Source organism: Leptodactylus fuscus, chromosome 3, assembly GCF_031893055.1.
Source record: "Leptodactylus fuscus isolate aLepFus1 chromosome 3, aLepFus1.hap2, whole genome shotgun sequence".
Lineage (NCBI taxonomy): Eukaryota > Metazoa > Chordata > Amphibia > Anura > Leptodactylidae > Leptodactylus > Leptodactylus fuscus.
This window is the reverse complement of record NC_134267.1, coordinates 72,443,897-72,463,758: the sequence shown is the minus strand read 5'-3', so window position 1 is coordinate 72,463,758 and position 19,862 is coordinate 72,443,897. Positions and strand designations below refer to the sequence as shown.

At 40.8% G+C, this 19,862-nt stretch overlaps 1 protein-coding gene across 1 annotated transcript in view; it reads left to right on the top strand.

Annotated features, from left to right (window-relative positions):
* Positions 1–19,862, top strand: part of SMOC2 (SPARC related modular calcium binding 2) — a 240,022-nt gene that overhangs the window by 139,947 nt on the left and 80,213 nt on the right. Inside the window, exon 9 of the mRNA XM_075267794.1 lies at positions 11,374–11,456. Within this exon, the coding sequence (XP_075123895.1) occupies positions 11,374–11,456 (83 nt within the window). The remainder of the gene's footprint in view (positions 1–11,373; positions 11,457–19,862) is intronic.

The following is a 19,862-nucleotide window of genomic DNA, read 5'->3' as shown; positions in this document are numbered from 1 at the left end:
AAACATTTAGAATATGTTGCCCATACATAGAACGGGTTACAATGGGTAGTGTCCCTGGTAGTGTCACCTTTTGAATAATAAGGTAAAACAGTTTTTTTTTATTTTATGTATGGGTCTCTACAGAATTCTCTCTGTTGTGGGGTCACAAGATTGCATATGTTGTCTGTGGTTCAGAAGCAGTTGGGAACTCTCTTGACCAATTAACACTGAGGTATTAAAAATTAACCAAACCTGCCCACCAGAAGACCTCCTGGGAACTGTCTACAAGATATTCTCACCCACAAGGTGTCAATGTAAATAATTATCTGTGTGGTGGCCTTGGAAGAGGACCCAAGAGTGAACTGTGGTTTAGGAACTAAACTGTAGAAATTAGGCTATTATTAGACTGTACTCAGGCTACATATTGGTTCTGAGTGAGAGTCCACCTGGCTGTTTGACAATTTCAAGTGGAGCCAGCAAGAGCCAACCTAACTACAAAACCTGAGGTTTACCATAAAAAAAAACAAAAAAAACTTGATAGTCTTCAGTAGTTGATACCTCTTTAATGGCTAACTCATAATGATGACAAATTACTGACGTTTCGGAACCTCTAGGGTCCTTTATCAAAGTAAATTTAAAACATTTCTGAAGGAGCATATTTATATACAGAGGAGGCACATAGGGTGTTAGAATTCCAGGAGGAAGGGGGGGGGGGGGGGTTGTTAGTAATTGGTAGAGGCAATGTAAACACTTACAGGTCCTTATCAGTTCACACGTTCCTGTAAAGAGACATGAAACTCTGTGATAAATTCAATCCACACTCCAGTGTCTGAAGCAGGTTCATGAATTTGCACTCATGAATGCGTCGTTCTCTCTTTGATCTGAAATTCCCTCTCAAAACCAAAATTTTCATGTGATCAGTGATATTATGATCCTCATTGCAGAAATGTTTTGATACGGGGAAGTCCATTCTTCGTTCTTTAATTGTATGGCAATTTGAGTTCATCCGCATTCTAAGCTGCTGTCCGGTCTCTCCAACATACAGATTATCAGTGGAACATTTGATGCACATTATTAAATACACTACATTAGGTGTGCTACAGGTGAACGTACCTCGGATTTGATATTCAATCCAATATATATATATATATATATATATTGATATCAAATCCGAGGTACGTTCACCTGTAGCACACCTAATGTAGTGTATTTAATAATGTGCATCAAATGTTCCACTGATAATCTGTATGTTGGAGAGACCGGACAGCAGCTTAGAATGCGGATGAACTCACATCTCCATACAATTAAAGAATGAAGAATGGACCTCCCCGTATCAAAATATTTCTGCAATGAGGATCATAATATCACTGATCACATGAAAATTTTGGTTTTGAGAGGGAATTTCAGATCAAAGAGAGAATGACGCATTCATGAGTGCAAATTCATGACCCTGCTTCAGACACTGGAGTGTGGATTGAATTTATCACAGAGTTTCATGTCTCTTTACAGGAACGTGTGAACTGATAAGGACCTGTAAGTGTTTACATTGCCTCTACCAATTACTAACAACCCCCCCCCCCCCCTTCCTCCTGGAATTCTAACACCCTATGTGCCTCCTCTGTATATAAATATGCTCCTTCAGAAATGTTTTAAATTTACTTTGATAAAGGACCCTAGAGGTTCCGAAACGTCAGTAATTTGTCATCATTATGAGTTAGCCATTAAAGAGGTATCAACTACTGAAGACTATCAAGTTTTTTTTTTTTTTTTTTATATTTCCAACCCACTGGCTAACACGGTACAAGAACGAACATTTTCCTTATACTTAATGAGGTTTACTAGTGAGGTCAGTGGCTTACAGTTGAACCTGTGTGTGGGTGTTTGGCCTATGGTGATTATATTGATTCCCATTGGATTGTAGGGAAGCCCCCCCATCTTGTCTTTTGAACCTCTCTACACTAATTTGTACAATATTTGAGATTTTTATGAGAAATTCATTATATCTCCATATGAATAAAACTAAGATTAAAGTCAATTTATCATTTGTAAGTATATCATTTAAATAATATATACTATCTATCTATTTACAGTTCACCTTCTACAAAAAATTTTTGTAAAATCACTGTATTTAGATGCTCTTTATTGGACTATATCTGTAGAGACCTATGGTTCTGGTAACTAATTAGTCATCTGATGACTATATCATATATGTATATACTTGTAGGATTTCTGTTAAATGCTATGTGCATAATACAAGTGCTGCTATGCCCTGATCCATTATATTTTTGTCTAAATTTTTTATGTTTAGTTGTAATATATATATTAATACAACTATCCTATTAATTTAGAACAAAACAGCATCATTTATTCATCTTACATCTCTAGTGTTATCTTATTTCAGCCTGTTTTTCTGGTACATTACAACAGAAACAGATGGCTCTGTACACTTTGTAATGGTCATGCAGCACTATTGCAGCTCAGCTCCACTTTACTTGAATGACAACTTAGTTAAAGTAGCATTATACTTCCACTATAACAGTGTACACATCTAGTGGGGTTGCCACATGTCAGTCTTTCACCAATCGTATTCCGGTTCAATAAACTCTGCTCTGAACTGATCTGATATTGATGACCTATTCTAAGGGTAGGCCATCACTTTGCAATTTTGGAAATCTCTTCCATACTGATTCATAATACTAATTCAATTGATGCACCATGTGATGCATAAAATTATATATTTGTTAAACATTTTTAAACCAAAATCTCATCTTCACATTTGATACATTAGCATGAGTCTTAATTTTCGCGAATAGCATAAATAAGCATAAAAAACGCAGAACTGTAAATCCAAAATCAGCATCCTAATAAACTTTAATGAAAGAGATAGTCTTATTTAAATCACATGTGTTGTAGGCTTCCAACCTGTAAAGACAACCAATAAAACATTTAAGTATGGAATTTTTGCTTTTTCTCAGTTGACTGAACTGGCCATATTCACATTTCTTTTGTGGGCTGAAATAAGTAAACAATCCATTTCGGTGTAGCTTTTGTTTCTAAGGATTTTAGAAATGAACGCTTTTATTTGAACAAATCCAAGGGAAGATGCACAGTTAAAACATTCCAAGACTCTGACTCAAGAGAGAGAGTTTTATTCCTTACTGGTAAAATTATGTGGCAAAACATAGAAACGTCATAACAAGCCAAGTCTTTACTCTGGAATGTGTGTATTGATGATGGCTACATGTAAAAGCGATATATAACATCATGCAGAGGAGAAATGCAGTCTTAGAAAAGGAAAGTACTCTATATTTCACTGCATGTGTACTGTACTGACAAAGGAATTCACTGCTTCATAAATATATCTCTACAGTAAATTGTACAGTTTTATAGATATCAATCTTTTTCTTTAGATAAGTAGAAGATATTAAACTCGCTTAGGCTTTTGCTGTTTCAATCCCTCACATTTTCAAAGATCTCTGCTTGCTTTCATACAATGGAAACACTTGATTTCATCCTATACTACTGCTGCTTTAACAATACTGTCTTGTAGAGATGAGCGAGTAGTATTTGATCGAGTAGGTATTCGAATGAAAACTATGGTATTCGAAATACTCGTACTCTTTCGAATACTATCGCTATTCGCAGTAAAGATTTGATTCAGAACCAGCATTGATTTGCCGAATGCTATAGCATTCGGCAAATCAACGCTGGTTCTGCAGCAGTTACGAGGGAGTTTACTTTTTCTCATAGGAATGCATTGACCAGCGTTGATTGGCCAGTGTACAGCATTCGGCCAATCAACACTGGTTCTGCCGGAGGCTCGTCTGTGAGGAGGTGGAGTCTAAGATCGAACCACAATGGAGACTGCTGTGGTCCGATCTTAGACTCCGCCTCTTCACAGACAAGCCTCTGACAGAACCAGCGTTGATTGGCCTGAATGCTGTACACAGGCCAATCAACGCTGGTCAATGCATTCCTATGAAAAAAGTCAGCTCCTGCATAAACGCAAGCTGCCATGTCTCCCGACTAGCAAGGATGAGCCTGCTGCAGAACCAGTGTTGATTTGCCGCAGGCTCGTCTTTGCTAGTCGGGAGAGCTGGCATCTTGCGGTTACAAGGGAACTAACTTTTTCTCATAGGAATGCATTGACCAGCGTTGATTGGGCAGTGTACAGCATTCGGCCAATCAACGCTGGTTCTGCCGGAGGCTCGTCTGTGAGGAGGCGGAGTCTAAGATTGGACCACAGCAGTCTCCATTGTGGTCCGATATTAGACTCCACCTCCTCACAGACGAGCCTCCGGCAGAACCAGCGTGGATTGACCCGAATGCTGTACACTAGCCAATCAATGCTGGTCAATGCATTCCTATGAGAAAAAGTTAACTCCCTCGTAACCGCAAGCTGCCAGCTCTCCCGACTAGCAAGGACGAGCCTGCTGCAGAACCAGTGTTGATTTGCCAAATGCTATACAGTGTATAGAATTCGGCCAATCAATGCTGGTTCTGCAGAACGAGTAAGGGCCGGTCCACATTAGCGTTTGCTTCCCGCAGGAGTCTGCAGGAGGACCACCCCGGATGGATTATCAGCACAACTGCAAGCGCTGTGCAGTTAAAGCGCATGGACCCCCTAGACTATAATGGGGTCCGTGCACTTTAACTGCACAGTGCTCCTCCTAAACACTCTCCTCCTGCTACTCGTGGACTTGGTGACTCTCCTTTAGTCGAATAGTGGTTTCCACTGAAACAAGCATTTTTTCCCATAAACTATAATGGGATTCGATTTTCAATCGAGTAGTCGAATATTGAGGCTCTACTCTAAATGAATATCGAATCTCAAATATTTCACTACTCGCTCATCTCTACTGTCTCGCAAAATAAGCATGACAAACTGCGCATTTCACTGAGAAAGATCTTTCTTCACTGAACACAGACAACAGTGGTGTGAATGAAAAATAGAGATAAACAGACATCCTATAGCAGATACAGTAAGAGTAAGTTTACACAGAATTCGCAGTTGGATTTTCAGGTGGAATCCACCTCAAAAAATGCCTCCCAACTCTCCCATTAATTTCAGTGGAAAACGGGCAGATTTTTGCCTCTAGCTGATTTTTCTGCCATGGAAGAAATAAGCATCATAATCTATCTTTAGGCAAAACCCATTAAAATCAAATGGAGACAGAAAAACAAAGCATTTGCATTTTTTTCCTGACTCCCATTAATTTCAATGGGGATTTCAAGTCGGAATTGCACCTGTAAGACTGTGTGAACTTTGCAAGATCTCGCTCACCTAAGCTTTATTCACATCTGTACAACTCAGTCCTGCTAATACCTGCTGAAAAACTGTTATATAAGAAAGAAATCTTACAATGTCTTCTCTGCTTGCTTCTAAGTCACTCGACTCCTCCTTCTTCCCCAATATTCAAATAAATGTTGTAATGTCGGCTGTGTAATGGCCGATCTTACTTTGTAAGGCATCATTGTTAAAGCAGCACTAGTATAGGATGAAAGCAAGAGTGTTTCCATTGTATGAAAGCAATGTGCCATGTGAATAGACCCATTGAAATTCCATGTGAAACAGCCATTGCTTGGCTATTTACTCACTGCCATGTGAATAAGTGCTGTCCGTGCACTTGCATGGACAGACACAGCTATTTTTCATGGACATTAAATCTGTGAAAAACAACAAAACTATGTGAATAAGACCTTACATACATATATACAGATTGCGATAGAGTACACCAAGTAACTGGGTATGCTGAGAAAGGCAATGCTCCAGAGAGCAATGAACTCCATTTTGTAAACTGGAGGCCAGTATATTAAAAAAAAAACAACAAAACCTGCAAAAGCTTTAACCTGTTTGCACCCTAGAGGTGACTGTTTTCAACCAATTCCTCATATATTTGAGCGTATAGAGGGATCCATAAATAGCCTCCATTTACCTAAATCAATATTAAAGGGGCTCTATCTATCAAAGTCATTTTTAGCTAAGCACATACTTGCATAGCCCTTACAAAGGCTATTTCACACAACCTTTTGTATGTAAATTGCCTCAATAGTTTTTGAAAAAGTTAGTTTCTGTTCATATGCTAATTAGCCTCCTCCGTGCACTCTGGAAGTGTCTGTGTGCACTGTCAGCTCTATGTGTATGAGAGCAGAGAGATGAGTCATCAGCACAGCAGCCTCTCTGCTCTCATACACACAGAGCAGACAGTGCACACAGACACTTCCGGTGTGCACGGAGGAGGCTAATTAACATATGAATAAGAACAGACTTAGTCAAAAACTACTGAGGTGATTAACATACAAAAGGTGCGTGTGAAATAGCCTTTCTAAAGGCTATGCAAGTATGTGTTCTCATATCTGACCTGTGAGAGATATTGCAAAAACATCAGTTTTTCATTTTCTTGTCTTGGCTGAGTGATGTGGTCTATAGGAAAATACCTGCTTTTGATCTGTTGCATGCTTGCTTTAGTTTTGTCTAATGCTAGAATCTCTGTCTGCCATGCCTGTTTTATGTCCTAGTCTGTTATTTTCTATGCTGGCCTATGGCTTGATACCTGTTGGCCTTTGGTTTCTGTTCCTGTTACCCTTCTGTTGCCTTCTGTAATGATTCTGTCAGTTGCCGTATGTCTTATTCTGTATTCTGGCTTCTTTTAGGGCAGGTTCACACCTGAGCCCGATCTCCGCTTTCACGTTTCCATGTTCTGTCCAAGAAACTGGACATGAGGCGGAAACCGACAGTCAGTTTTGAAATCCATTCATTTGAATGGGTTTGCAAAGTGTCCGCCCGTGAGCAACTTCTGGTCTCTGCTGCGAAACCGTTTTTTTTTAAAAAATCGGATACAAAGTCAGACATGCAGGACTTTGTGTCCGGTTAAAAAAAAATGGTTTCACTGCGGAGTCCAGAAGATGCTCATGGGCAGACACTGACTGCCGTGTTTCCATCTCCTGTCGGCAGAAGACGGAAACCCACAAAGCAGAGACTGGGCGCAGATGTGAACCCGCCCTGATCTGTATATTCTGTTTTAGCCACTGTTATTTCATTGTATCTGTGGAGCCAGTTTAGTATGTACAGTAGGCCCATGATCAGCTGCCCTTTACAAAAAAGATATGTGAGACCACTGATCTTGCAAGCTTACAGTCTATAGTTTTGGGTATGTATTTTATTCTCAAAAAATATTAAAAGGAAAAATTACTAATTCCAAATTTCAGAGGTAAGTACTTTTCTTGTAAAAGCCTAAAATGAATAAAACAAAAATGATTATTGAATGGCTCTTGTTCTTGGAAAAAAAACGCCTCACACATTGGGAATTGAAGCTTCTTTTATTACAGTTGGGCTAGGTTTGTATTCTGATACTATACAAATGACCTCTTTATTTAAGAAAATAATGAAAAAGAAATCTCTAAATTGAGTGCTAATGTAGTTACTGGAAGATTGCCAAATACCTGTCTAATCTGATATCTTTACTCCATTTTTTTCCTTGTGCACCTTTACTTTCTTGCTCAGAGTTGCAGAGTGTTTACTGCATTGCACACTGCTCTTGGAATTTTATAAGTGGCCTCTGTTAAAAAGGTCTCTTTTTTGCGAGGTTTATACAGCTGTATATCACAATAATATTACTCTTTTGGAGTGTGTATTTAGATGTTTATTACTGTAGTATTGTCCTTTTACAGTGTTTGTATTAATGTATTGCACCACATCATTAACCTATAGTATATTGCACCTGGTACATTTCCTTATCAGCATATATAGATGCCAGCATTTCATCAGAGGTATTTTATTTTTAGGATCTCTTTGATTCATTAAGTTAGATATTATTTGGTACCATTACCCATCCTATTACAGTCTACTGTGTTAATGGTCCTGATTAGAGATGAGCGAGTACTATTTGAAACTCCCGTTTTGAATAGTATGCACCCATAGGAATGAATGGACACAGCCGGCACGCAGGAGGTTAAGCGGCCGGTCGCCGGCAAAGTCTGCGTGCCGGCCGCTTCCATTCATTCTTATGGGTGCATGCTATTCGAAACGGCCGTTTCGAATAGTACTCGCTCATCTCTAGTCCTGATAACTAGCCAACTGCATATTGGCATCGGTCATGTTTGGTGAAAACGTAGTTAGTTATTTACTAGTCTTTAATCAAAAATATAGCTAGTTATTTAGTTATTACAGTCCTTGTTTACAGTAGGGAAATGTTTGTTATGCTAGGTTTACACTAGTGCTGTCTCTTCGTTGCTCGGGTTCCCTGACAACAAATAGACGTCGCTAATATGAATCTAAGTGGACTGCTAAAACAGTGGTTACACACAGAGCCCAGTGGACCCCATTGACTCTAATGGGGTACGTCATTTTTAAATTGAAACCAGTGGAGGAAAAAGTCCTCCATACAAGTCTTTTTCCTCCACCGATTTTGTTGGAGTCTTCATGAGGAGACTCTAGCGTAAATGTGAACCCAACCTTACATGGGTTACAGTGAAATGATGTAACTTTGTTATTAATTTGCTATACATTTAATATTACTACAGATTTAACAAAACTTTTGTCCTATATTTTTTGGAAGCTGAACTGAGACATAGCATTTTAGCATGGTTTTCAAGCTACATACCTGTGTTTCTCCAAAAGTAAAACAGGGTCTTATATTATTTTTTTCTTCGAAAAAAGTGCTATGGCTTATTTTTGGGGTTGGTCTTATTTTTCAGGCATCAGCGCAAATCATAATCTTTTCTGATTCGCTCTGGACGAATCTTGTAAAATGGTTAGGGGTAATAACCCTAATAGTAATCACTTAGGGATAGGGAACAGGGAAAAAGTATTCAGCCACCAGCAGCAATAATAAAATTCAGATCAAAAATGATGACCATTCCACTTAACTTTCCTTGAAATGCCGGGTATCGCACGGAACTGACTCCTTCGGCTTGGAGCTGTAAGTATGCAGATCGTTCGAGAAATAGAACCAGCGTAGCCCCGTTAGGAAAGGTAAAACTCTTCTTCATTTAATCCATGAAAAAATGTAATACACGCATGTGAAAATATAGAAACTGCGCCAGACTGACGCGTTTCGGATAATGGTATCCTTTCTCAAAGTCTGGTCTGGTCAAAGTCTGGTCCAGACTTTGAGAAAGGATACCATTATCCGAAACGCGTCAGTCTGGCGCAGTTTCTATATTTTCACATGCGTGTATTACATTTTTTCATGGATTAAATAAAGAAGAGTTTTACCTTTCCTAACGGGGCTACGCTGGTTCTATTTCTCGAACGATCTGCGTAATAACCCTAACCCTGACTTATATTCACAATTGATGGTGCAGTGTCAGTGGGTCTTAAACAAATTTACTGGCACTCTCTCTCTAAACACTTTCTGTGACCCCCGTGCCCTCTCTATTTCCTTTCCTTTATGCTAAGGAGGTGGTACTGTAGTGGTGTGGCTGTGACTGTGGGATTGAGCAAGGGTCGCCCCTGACGTTTGGTCACATAAGTAGCCAAGCCAATAGCATAGTAGCGACCATGAGGCGGTACTTGGTAGACAGACTTGGGAGGCAGAAAGCAGAACTCAGGAGTTGGTGAGCGGATTTTACCATGGCGGTAGGTAGGACAGTTGGGAGCTACAGTATGTCTTTTCTCCATCTCCGTGATGTCACGTAACATAACCTAGCACTGAAGGCGCTGATTAACTAGGGCATATTTTTGCAGTAGGGCTTATATTTCAAGCCTACTCCAAAAACCCTGCAAAATCAAACTAGGGCTTATTTTTGGAGAAACAGGATACTGATTGCATAAATGAGACATACTGAAAGTTGGATGTCTATTACAGAGCTCGGTAGGTGGGCTATTTCTAGCTCTCTAAGGTAAATACAGCCAAAATAAAAATGACGTGTGTCTATGGAAAAACAAGTTGTAAGCAGTAAATACCAACTTCGAGTTTAACCATACACAGCACTGACACTCACTTTTACGCATTTAACATTTAAAATGCTCCATAAATTAGGTTTTTTTGGGGAAAGAGTTGCTTGCCCGTGTTTTTTTTTAGACACACGGGGCAGTTATATTGCAAAAGGTAATGGTTTTGTTGAAAAAAATGACCCATTTTGATGGCTTTTAAGTGCTACAGGGGCTTATAGTTATTTGCGAGACAAGTTTGTGGTTGTGAACCGCTTGAAACGTGATAAATAGAGATGAGCGAACACTGTTCAGATCATCCGATCCGAACAGCACGCACCCATAGAAATGAATGGAAGCACCTGTGCCGCCGGCCGGCCGCCGGCAAAGTGAGCGTCACAGGTGCTTCCATTCATTTCTATGGGTGCGTGCTGTTCGGATCGGCTGATCCGAACAGTGTTCGCTCATCTCTAGTGATAAATAATTGTAAAAAAAAAGCCACCAAAAATATGTGATATAAGCAGATGTGAAACTAATTAGTATTATTATTATTTTTTATACCAGCACTGTGGTAGTGGTACCAACAGTGTGCTGTAGTGAAATGTGATAAACATGTCTGTCTGAGTGGTGATAGCTGTGGTAACGTGTGGCAGTGCAGCAAGAACTAATATGAGGGACCATCCGCTGGACATGTCTGTCTAAGTGATGGCAGTGGTTGCAGCTGTGACAACATTTATGGCAGTGTAGTAGGGCATAATATGTTGTACCAGTCTGAGAGACATATCTGCATGAGTGGTGGCAACATTTGTGCATAATATGCTATACCAGGCTGAGAGAGACATATATGCATGAGTGTTAACAGTGGTGGCAACATTGTTCCTGTCTTCTGCTGCATGAAACATTAACTACCTTCTGGTTCTTCCACAAGTGCCTACCAGGAAGATCACAGGAAGGAGTAGGAGAACAAACTTGTTCACTTCCCTTGCCTATTTTTCCAATTAAAAGAGTGATGTCCTTAGTATTTCCTACATTTTTTCCTGGCCATGGCTGTCTTTGCTTGCAGATCTTGCACATCGTCATGGATTTATCATTTGGCAATGCACATAAAATTCCCACACACAAGATGACCGTGTTTAGTTGCTGCTGACAGCAGCACTGGAAACTAGCCTGCCACTACCACTACTAGAACTACCATCCCCACCCTTTGACTTTTTGGATGTTGGATCTATGCAATAGCTGTAGTGGTTACTATAGCCATTGCAGAGGAGTTCCAAAAGGGGGTGTGGTTTTCTGTTAAAGTAGGTGTGATCTGTCTCCCCTCCCCCATGGAGCTTGTTAAGAAATTTAAGACCCACCACTGGTTCTTACAGAAAATGAAAAAAATTACATAAGCCTGAAGGGAATATACTGGCCCCTAAAGACTCTCATATTTAAGCATCTATATTACAGCCCATTAATCCAGCCCTGAGCATATAGAATTGTAGTGGAGAAGAACTGAAGATAACTTTTTATTATTCTAGGTATGAACAACCAAAGTGTGATAATGGAGCTCGAGCTCATCCAGCAAAAACAAAAGATATGTATAGAGGAAGACAACTTCAAGGTAATAATGGTTTAACTACCTCAACTGCATGTAAAATACTGTTCTACCCCTTACTGACATTATTAGGCCATTGTTTTGCATATAATTATGACCCAAAGCACACCTCCAAATTATGCAAAATCTATTTAGGGAAGAAGCAGGCAGCTGGTATTCTATCTGTAATGAATGGAGTGACCAGCGCAGTCACCAGATCTCAACCCCATTGAGCTGTTGTGGAAGCAGCTTGACCGAATGGTACGCAAATAGTGCCCATCAAGCCAATCCAACTTGTGGGAGGGGCTCCTGGAAGCATGGGGTGAAATTTCTCCAGATTAACTCAGCAAAGTAACAGCTAGAATGCCAAAGGTCTGCAAGGCTGGAATTGCTGCAAATGGAGCATTCTGTGATGAAAGCAAAGTTTGAAGGAGAAAATAATTATTTCCTATAGAAATCATTATTTCTAACCTTGTCAATGTCTTGACTATATTTTCTAATCATTTTGCAACTCATTTGATAAATAAAAGTGAGTTTTCATGGAAAACACAAAATTGTCTGCGTGACCCCAAACTTTTGAACGGTAGTGTAAGTATTGCTTAAAGGGGGTTATCAAGGACTATGATTTTGATTGCTGTGGCCTCTCCACTACTAAACAAGCACAGCACTGTATATTGTATAGTGGCTGTACCTTGTACTGCATGTCTATATATGACCAATGGAGGTGATGTCACTGTCTGAGATGAGGAAATAGAGCTTAATATCATAGTCTCGGGTAACCTCTGGACACCAAACAAAATTATTTCCTAGAAGACACATTCCTTCAGACAGGAAGAGTTTCCTTTTTACCAAAAGGCTAGAATCATCTTCTTATTTAGCAGTCAAAGGCAAACGTGTTTTTAAAAGAAAAAAGGGTTCCTGGCTGAGGCTCTCTGTATAGCCAGAAATACTGTTGCCAGAATTTGAACATCCTCTTGCACTCCCATGCTTCCTGATTGAATATGGTTAGTTAAGACTGCTTTACCTCTTTAGAAATGGCTATATAAGAATAGAGACAAGAAGGACTGAATTTTCCACTCACCCTTCTTTCCCCTACTGTCCGATTCTGCTGAGCCAATACTGGATTAAAAAAAAGGTTCCTCTCATAAGGGATAGATGATCAAGGTTCAATGCCCGAGAGCTGGACAGAATTTGGGTGTGCCAGCTAAAGGAATGCTGCAGATGACTTTGTTAGTTTACTTTATATTTCAGATGTTTACATATTTACTCTTATATTGGACTATTGCAGATGTATTAGATGTTGTGATGCTTAAAGGGATTCTATCATTAAAAAACATATATTAAACTAAAAGCAGTTATGAATAGCCTTTATAAAGTCTATTCATCTCTTACCTTTATCTTGCACGTTGCCGCCATTTTTGAATTCTTCTTTATGTAAATTGGTCTTCAGAAAGCACAGGGTTGTTCCCCCTGTGCTCTCAGCACAACGTTGGCATCCATCCAGCGCCGCCTTTCTTCTGCTCCGCCTTCCATTCTCCTCTTCTGACAGGAGACCACCGCACAATGGCCGACGAAACAGCCTTTCTTCTGCTCCGTTGTCCATTCTCCTCCTCTGCTCACAGGAGACCACTGCAAAATGGTGACGGAACATGCACAGTCACTAGAAAAAATAAGCTACAGCAGAGAATATCCTATCTTTCAGATTTAATGATTGCAAAGAGTGTTATATCTGCAAATATTTGTAAAAAAGCTTTGTGAGATAAACCATATGTGCTAGAGAGATCTAAGGGTCAAATGATGGTACAATAACCCTGCCAACTCCCAGAAATTCACGTCCACAGTGGGGTTGTCTACAGTGAGGAAGCAGATGGGAAGAGACCACAGGGTTTTGTGTAGTGAACATGGGTGAAGTTTAGACTGATAGGACTCTGTAGACCAGGGGTCGGCAACCCCTGGCACGCATGCCAAGAGTGGCACACGAGGCATATTTTGCTGGCACGGCAGCCAGCCTGCAACTTTCATACACTAAATTGAGAGAGAGAGCGTCCTTTCAGTGCTCTGCTAGAGCTGAGGTGTAGGACACGCCCCCTTCTCTCACTGCCCACCAATCAGAGGTGAGTCTCTCACTGCACAGGATAAGGGCTCCCTGGACCTGCTGTTACACGTGAGGAGGAGCTCCTGCTGTCTGCAGCCCTGAGGAGGAGAGGAAGCTTCGGGGAGCAAAGTGAAAGCAAACACAACACCAGGTACGTGTGTTACTAACTATTCTTATTAATGTCAGGCATTTGGGGTTATTAATTTAGTTTTAGTAACTCCATGTGCCTCACATTAATAGCAGTTAACCCCATCATGTCCCTCACATTAACCCCTTTGTGGCTCACATAGGGGTTACTGATGTGTGAGACATATGGGGGTACTAATGAAGGACCTATATAATGAAGATGTTCACTTATTACCTCCATATGTCTCACATATCAGTGTCAATTATGTAAAGCACACAGGGGGTTAATGTGAGGGACATGGTGGGGTTCACTGCTATTAATATGAGGCACATTGAGTTGTAACCTGCAATGCACATGACCAGACTCTTTATCTACAACTGTGGATAAAAGTACAGACCTATATATTTCAATTGACCCATATATACAGCCATTCTTTTTGTGGCTGTGTATCTGGGCCAAATTGAAGAACTGAAAACTATGGAGCAGGTCCTATATGTGTCCTATACAACCCCTATTTTTAACATATAGGTCAGTGAAAACCACATGTGTGCCACTTGTATGCAGGAGGCGTAAGGCTGAGGCCCCACGTTGCAGAAACGCAGCGTTTTTGTTGCAGATTTTCATGCGGTTTATTTCAACCAAAGTTAAAAATGGCTACAGAAGGAATGGGAAATATATAGGAAGCTTCTTATACGTCTCCCTTCTGCTCAATCCACTCCTGGCTTAGGCTCAGAAAAACACAGCAAAATATGTAACAAAAAAAGCTGTGTTCCCTGTGCCTCAGCAGGCTAAAGCCCCACGTTGCAGAAACAGCTTTTTTTCGTTGCAGATTTTGCTGGGTTTTTTTAGCCGAAGCCAGGAGTAGATTGAGCAGGAGGGAGACATATAAGAAGCTTCCTATATATTTCCCATTCCTTTTCTAGCCATTCTTGGCTTTGACGGAAAAAAATGCAGCTAAATCTGCAATAAAAAAAGCTGCATTTTTGTAATGTGGAGCCTCAGCCTTAGTGTGAATCTATTGGATGGTGACACTGTAACTAGATGCAATTATAGCCAAATCCAGTTCCTGGACACCAGTGCGGCCACTTTGTTGAAAGTGTGACACCGATTAATTTTTGGCTGGGGTTTTGCTGTTACTGCACCGCCAGGAACTAAAAGTGACTGAAATTAATCTGCGTTTCACTTAGGGAGCGTTCACACTACCGTCTGTGTCCAACAGCTAGTGTCCGCTGCTAATGTCTGTTCAAAATCTTGTGTGGACATTAGCAGCGGACACTAGCTGTCGGACACCGACGGTAGTGTGAACGCTCCCTTACAGAATACTGAAGTTACTAACGGCCGAGGACTGGATGGAGCATACAGGTACATTGTGTGTCAGCTCTTTACAGGTATGACCTCACTCTGCTCCCAGTCACATACATTACCACTAATTGTGGGTTACGCATGTACTTACATTGCTTCTAATGGAAAAGAACATGTGTATTGAGGCAAATAGTGATAAGCGCATGTGGCTTGGATCACAGTATGACAGCACCCCTGTGCTATATGACTTTATTGTAGGTGTCGTCCGCTTTACAATTATTGCCCGGCACTCCGAGGACCTTAACTTTGATTTTTTAATTTAAATCGGCACGCCGAACAAAAAAGGTTGCCTACCCCTGGTGTAGACAGAGGCTGTTATGGTTGGTAATGAAAATGTTACAATAGGCCTCAATGCATTTGTTGGAGTTAAAAGATAAACAAGTGGACGACCCGCCGCCTCAATCCAGGTCCATCCAAGGTCCAAATTAGGGCTCCACCTTTTTAAAATGGTTTAGTATTGAGGCGAAATAATACTTTTTCAAATAAGTCCCTGCAATTTAGCAAAATAACTGTTAAGAACAGGGATATACACTATACAGAATGTATACAATGTGTTCTCCTCTAGGAGAACCATCATCTTAATAACAGCAACCCTACCTATCCAGGACAGCATTGGCTTATTAAAATCTGACAGTAATTGAGTAACTGTTTTCAGCAATGGTAATAGTTTTCTGGAATAAATTTGCAGAAGGACTAGTTAATTTTATGGCTAGATAATAGAGGGAGCTCTCCTGCCATGCATAATGATTTGGAGGAGTATTTTCATTGAAGCACTAACCCCTAAATCCAAGCTTTGGGACTTGGATGAATTGACTTTATAGTAGGAAACTTTATCGAACTCTGAAAGTACAGACTGGTCCTGAGGTAGCAAGCATAGTGGTTGGCAAAGGGATAGAGTCACATCATGGGCATGCAGCCCAATTTTATGTGTGACCGAGACAACTTGCATGCCTACAATATCTATCTACGTCAGCCATAGGTTCTTTTAACCCCTTCACAACATCCACCATACTAGTACAGCGGATGTCGGGAGTTTAATTGTTTTATACAGTAGATACCCAGCACATTAACCCCTCTGGCGCCTTGGTCAAAGCTGACCGAGGCGCCATTTACTCGGTGGCGTATGAGCACCGCCATTTTCCCTGTGATTGCAGGCACCTGGAGTAAGTTCCTGGGTTGGCGTCACAGTTGCTATGACAACTGGGAGCCTTGTGAAGGCTCTTCAGCCTGTCATTCTATTTGTTCTATTGCAGGCTACTCTATGTAGACCCTATGTAGAGGAGCATTTTTCACCCATGAGCATTGCATTAATTAGTAGAGATGAGTGAACACTGTTCGATCGAATAGATATTTGATTGAATATCAGGCCGTTCGAGGTATTCAATTCCAATCGAATACCACGAGGAAACACACTAAAAATTCGTATCCCCTCTCCTCTGAGATGCAGCAGAGCTGAGTGTGCCGCAGGGCTCAGCGTACACTCAGCTCTGCTACATCTCTGATGCAGCAGAGCTGAGTGTGCGCTGAACTCTGCTGCACACTCAGCTCTGCTGCATCAGAACTCTGTGCTGAACTCTGCTCTGCGCGCCGTGGCAAATTTAGCTACACCCACTTTCATGTTGACTCTGACCATTCTCATTCATTTATCATGTGCTCCCACACAGTATAATCCTCCTACAGTCACCCGTAAATTATATGCCCCCCCTCCATCTCTCTCCCAGTTTCATATACACCCTTCCTCTGCCCCCAGTTTCATGTCCCCCCCTCCTTCTCTGTCCCCAGTTTCATGCTGTTCTCCCCCTTCATCTGCCCACAGTCTCATGTCCCCCGTCTCTGCCCCAGTGTCATGTTGTTCCACCTCCGCCATCTGCCCCAGTGTCATGCCGTTCCCCCCCTCCCCTTCATTTGCCCCCTAGTTTCATTGGGCCCCCTCCATCTCTGTCCCCAGTTTCATGTCATTCTCCCCCCCTTCATCTGCCCAGTTTTCATGTCCCCCCGCCTCTGCCTCAGTGTCATGCCGTTCCCCCCCTCCTCTGCCCCAGTGTCATTCCGTTCTCTCCCCACCCCCTTCATCTTCCCCAGTGTCATGCCGTTCCCCCCTCCCCTTCATTTGCCCCCCAGTTTCATGGGCCCCCTTCATTATGTTCCACCTTAATATTTAATGCAAAACAAACACTTACACTCACCTTCCATTGCTCCCCTGCCGCTCCTCTCTCCGCTCTCTCACTCCATTCACATACTTGTAGGCGCGATGACGTCATCACATCACGCCGTAGCGTTAACCCTTTCGCTGCCAGGCACGTACACTGTACGTGCGCCCAAGGTGGCACTTCAGTAGCGGAGGACGTACTTAGTACGTCCTCCCTACTAATGCCGATATCTCTGGACTGCATCAACATATCTTGATGCTTTAAAATGCATTTTAAAGAATAGACTCTCATCTTTAAAATGATACTAGGGACTTGATGATTTTACTTACAGTTTTGTAGTGATTCACTGTTGAAAACACTATTTGGCATTGAGATCCAACTGCAGATCTCAATTCCTGACAGCATTTCAACAGTGAATTGCTCCAAAACTGTACATCCAATCATCGAGTTCTTGATATCATTTTAAAGATGAGATTCTCTTCTTTAAAATGCAATTGAAAGCATCAAGATATGTTGATGCAGTCCAAAGATATAGAGCTCCAAAATGCCCCCCCCCCCTCCTGTCTAAGCAAGCAATTTGCGATCTACAGTATAACAGGAAAGGGAGAGGGACACGGAGCAGTTCAGCAGAGAGAGAGAGACAGAGAAACGATCAGACTCTCTGCATAGCTTGTATCTGACAGCAGGAGCGGGGTGGCAGGGACTCTATTGTCCCTATTAACCCTTCTCCTGCCAATCAGGGCGTATACTATACATTTGTCTCTGATTGTCACATACAGTTATAATGTAATTCCCCCCTGAGCTTTTCTAGTGGGGTATTCTTATGTTATACCTCCGGAACATAACCAGGAAGTTTATTGGCGCTGTGACCCAGACGTTTACCATTGTCCAGGTCGCAGCCCCCCCCCAAAAAAAGTCGCACCAAACACTTACACAACATATATATAAAGTCGCAAATAAAGTTTACATTTGACCCAATCCCTGTCCTGTCTATACCTGAGCTTTCTACAGTAAAATACGTCTCTAGTGATATCCGTTACACACTAAAATAATATCACAGTCACAGTTTGGTAGGTGCAGTATAGCTTTTTAACATATTAGTGAACAACAAAATCCTGCTTGTCTTCTGTATTCGTGTTTTTGGGAGTCCGAGCTCTTGTTGTAGTTGATGTTTGCGGTACATATAGTATATATACACATTGTATACACCATAAGCTATTATTTTAAAAGTATTTTGTATATGAATGTGAGATTGAACATGAGTTTTAGGTGCAAATATGTGTTTTAGCGTATTTTTTCAAAAAATTATTTGTGTTGGTCGCAAAGTTCCATGAAGGTGGATGTGGCTATCGATGACCCATTAAGACATTTGTAATCTTCAGGTTGTCTACTTTTAAAAAATATATAGGGTTTAGGGGTTCATTTACTTTTCATGGTGTGTAATCCCTACATTTTATAGGATGATACTTTTTTAACATTTCCAGCTTCAAAGCAGAATTTTGTTCCTTCCAGTTCTAGCGATTTTCTGAAGACACGTGCATGCGGGTTTAGGCCATAGTGATATGTATGAACTCTGCACATGTTGAACTCTTATTTTTAGGAGGTTTGGTGCATTTAATTTTTTGTTTGGTTTCCGTTTTTAACAACTAATATAAATTTATTTGCATTTTTTTAATAAAACATTCACTTTAAATCAAAATTGCATGAAGGTGCCTGTTCGTATACAGTACCAAGTGGCATTCTGACAATGCTACAGGTGTCTACTTTAAGAAAATATATAGGATGCTTTTTTAATGTTGCAATTTATGTTGCAATTTAGGTTTGATTTGTCCATCTCAAAACTGTGAAAATTGCTCTGGCTACTGGAGGTGCAAAATTTCCAGAGACCCTAGGCAGCGAAAAGGTTAAAGCAGGAGCTGAGCTCACAGCTCCTGCTTTAATCGCCTATGTATTCAGCTCATCAGCCAGGATCTTCCAGGATCTTCATATCCTTGATGATATTATGATTTGTATGTAGGTGAGACAGGACAAACACTTAGGATGAGGATGAATTCACACAGACATACGATTAGAGGGCAAAGAATGGACCTCCCTGTGCCAAAACACTTCTGCAATGAAAATCATATTATCACCAAGGATATGAAGATCCTGGTATTAAGAGGAAATTTCAGAAACAGAAAGGATCGCATATGGGAGATTAAACTCATGATGACCTTCAACACTCTCCAAAGGGGGTTAAATCAGGCACAGGGTTTTATGACGTTTTACAACAACTAGACACCATGTGACTGATCAAAGGAACCATAAACCCAGAGAACTTTCCTGTGAACTGATATATATATATATATGTTTTTTAAACTGTGTATTTACATGTTCTGTTTTCCATATATTTTACATCTAACACTCCATTCCTGTATATATATGCCTACCTTCAGAAATTGTGTTATACTATCCTGATGAAGGGACCTTTATAGTAGTCCTGAAAGCTCAAAATATGTCATCAAAATGTTTTTTAAGTTAGCCATTAAAAAAGGTATCAATTACTGAGGACTTCTCTTAAAAAAAAATTTCATGGTTATATCCCTGTCAGACTAGGATGCCAAGTTTGTTCTGTCCCATGGTTTCTCCAGAATACAAGAAAACTATTATAAACTCTTAACTAGTTAGTACAAGATGCCTCAGCTACGATATGTCTACAA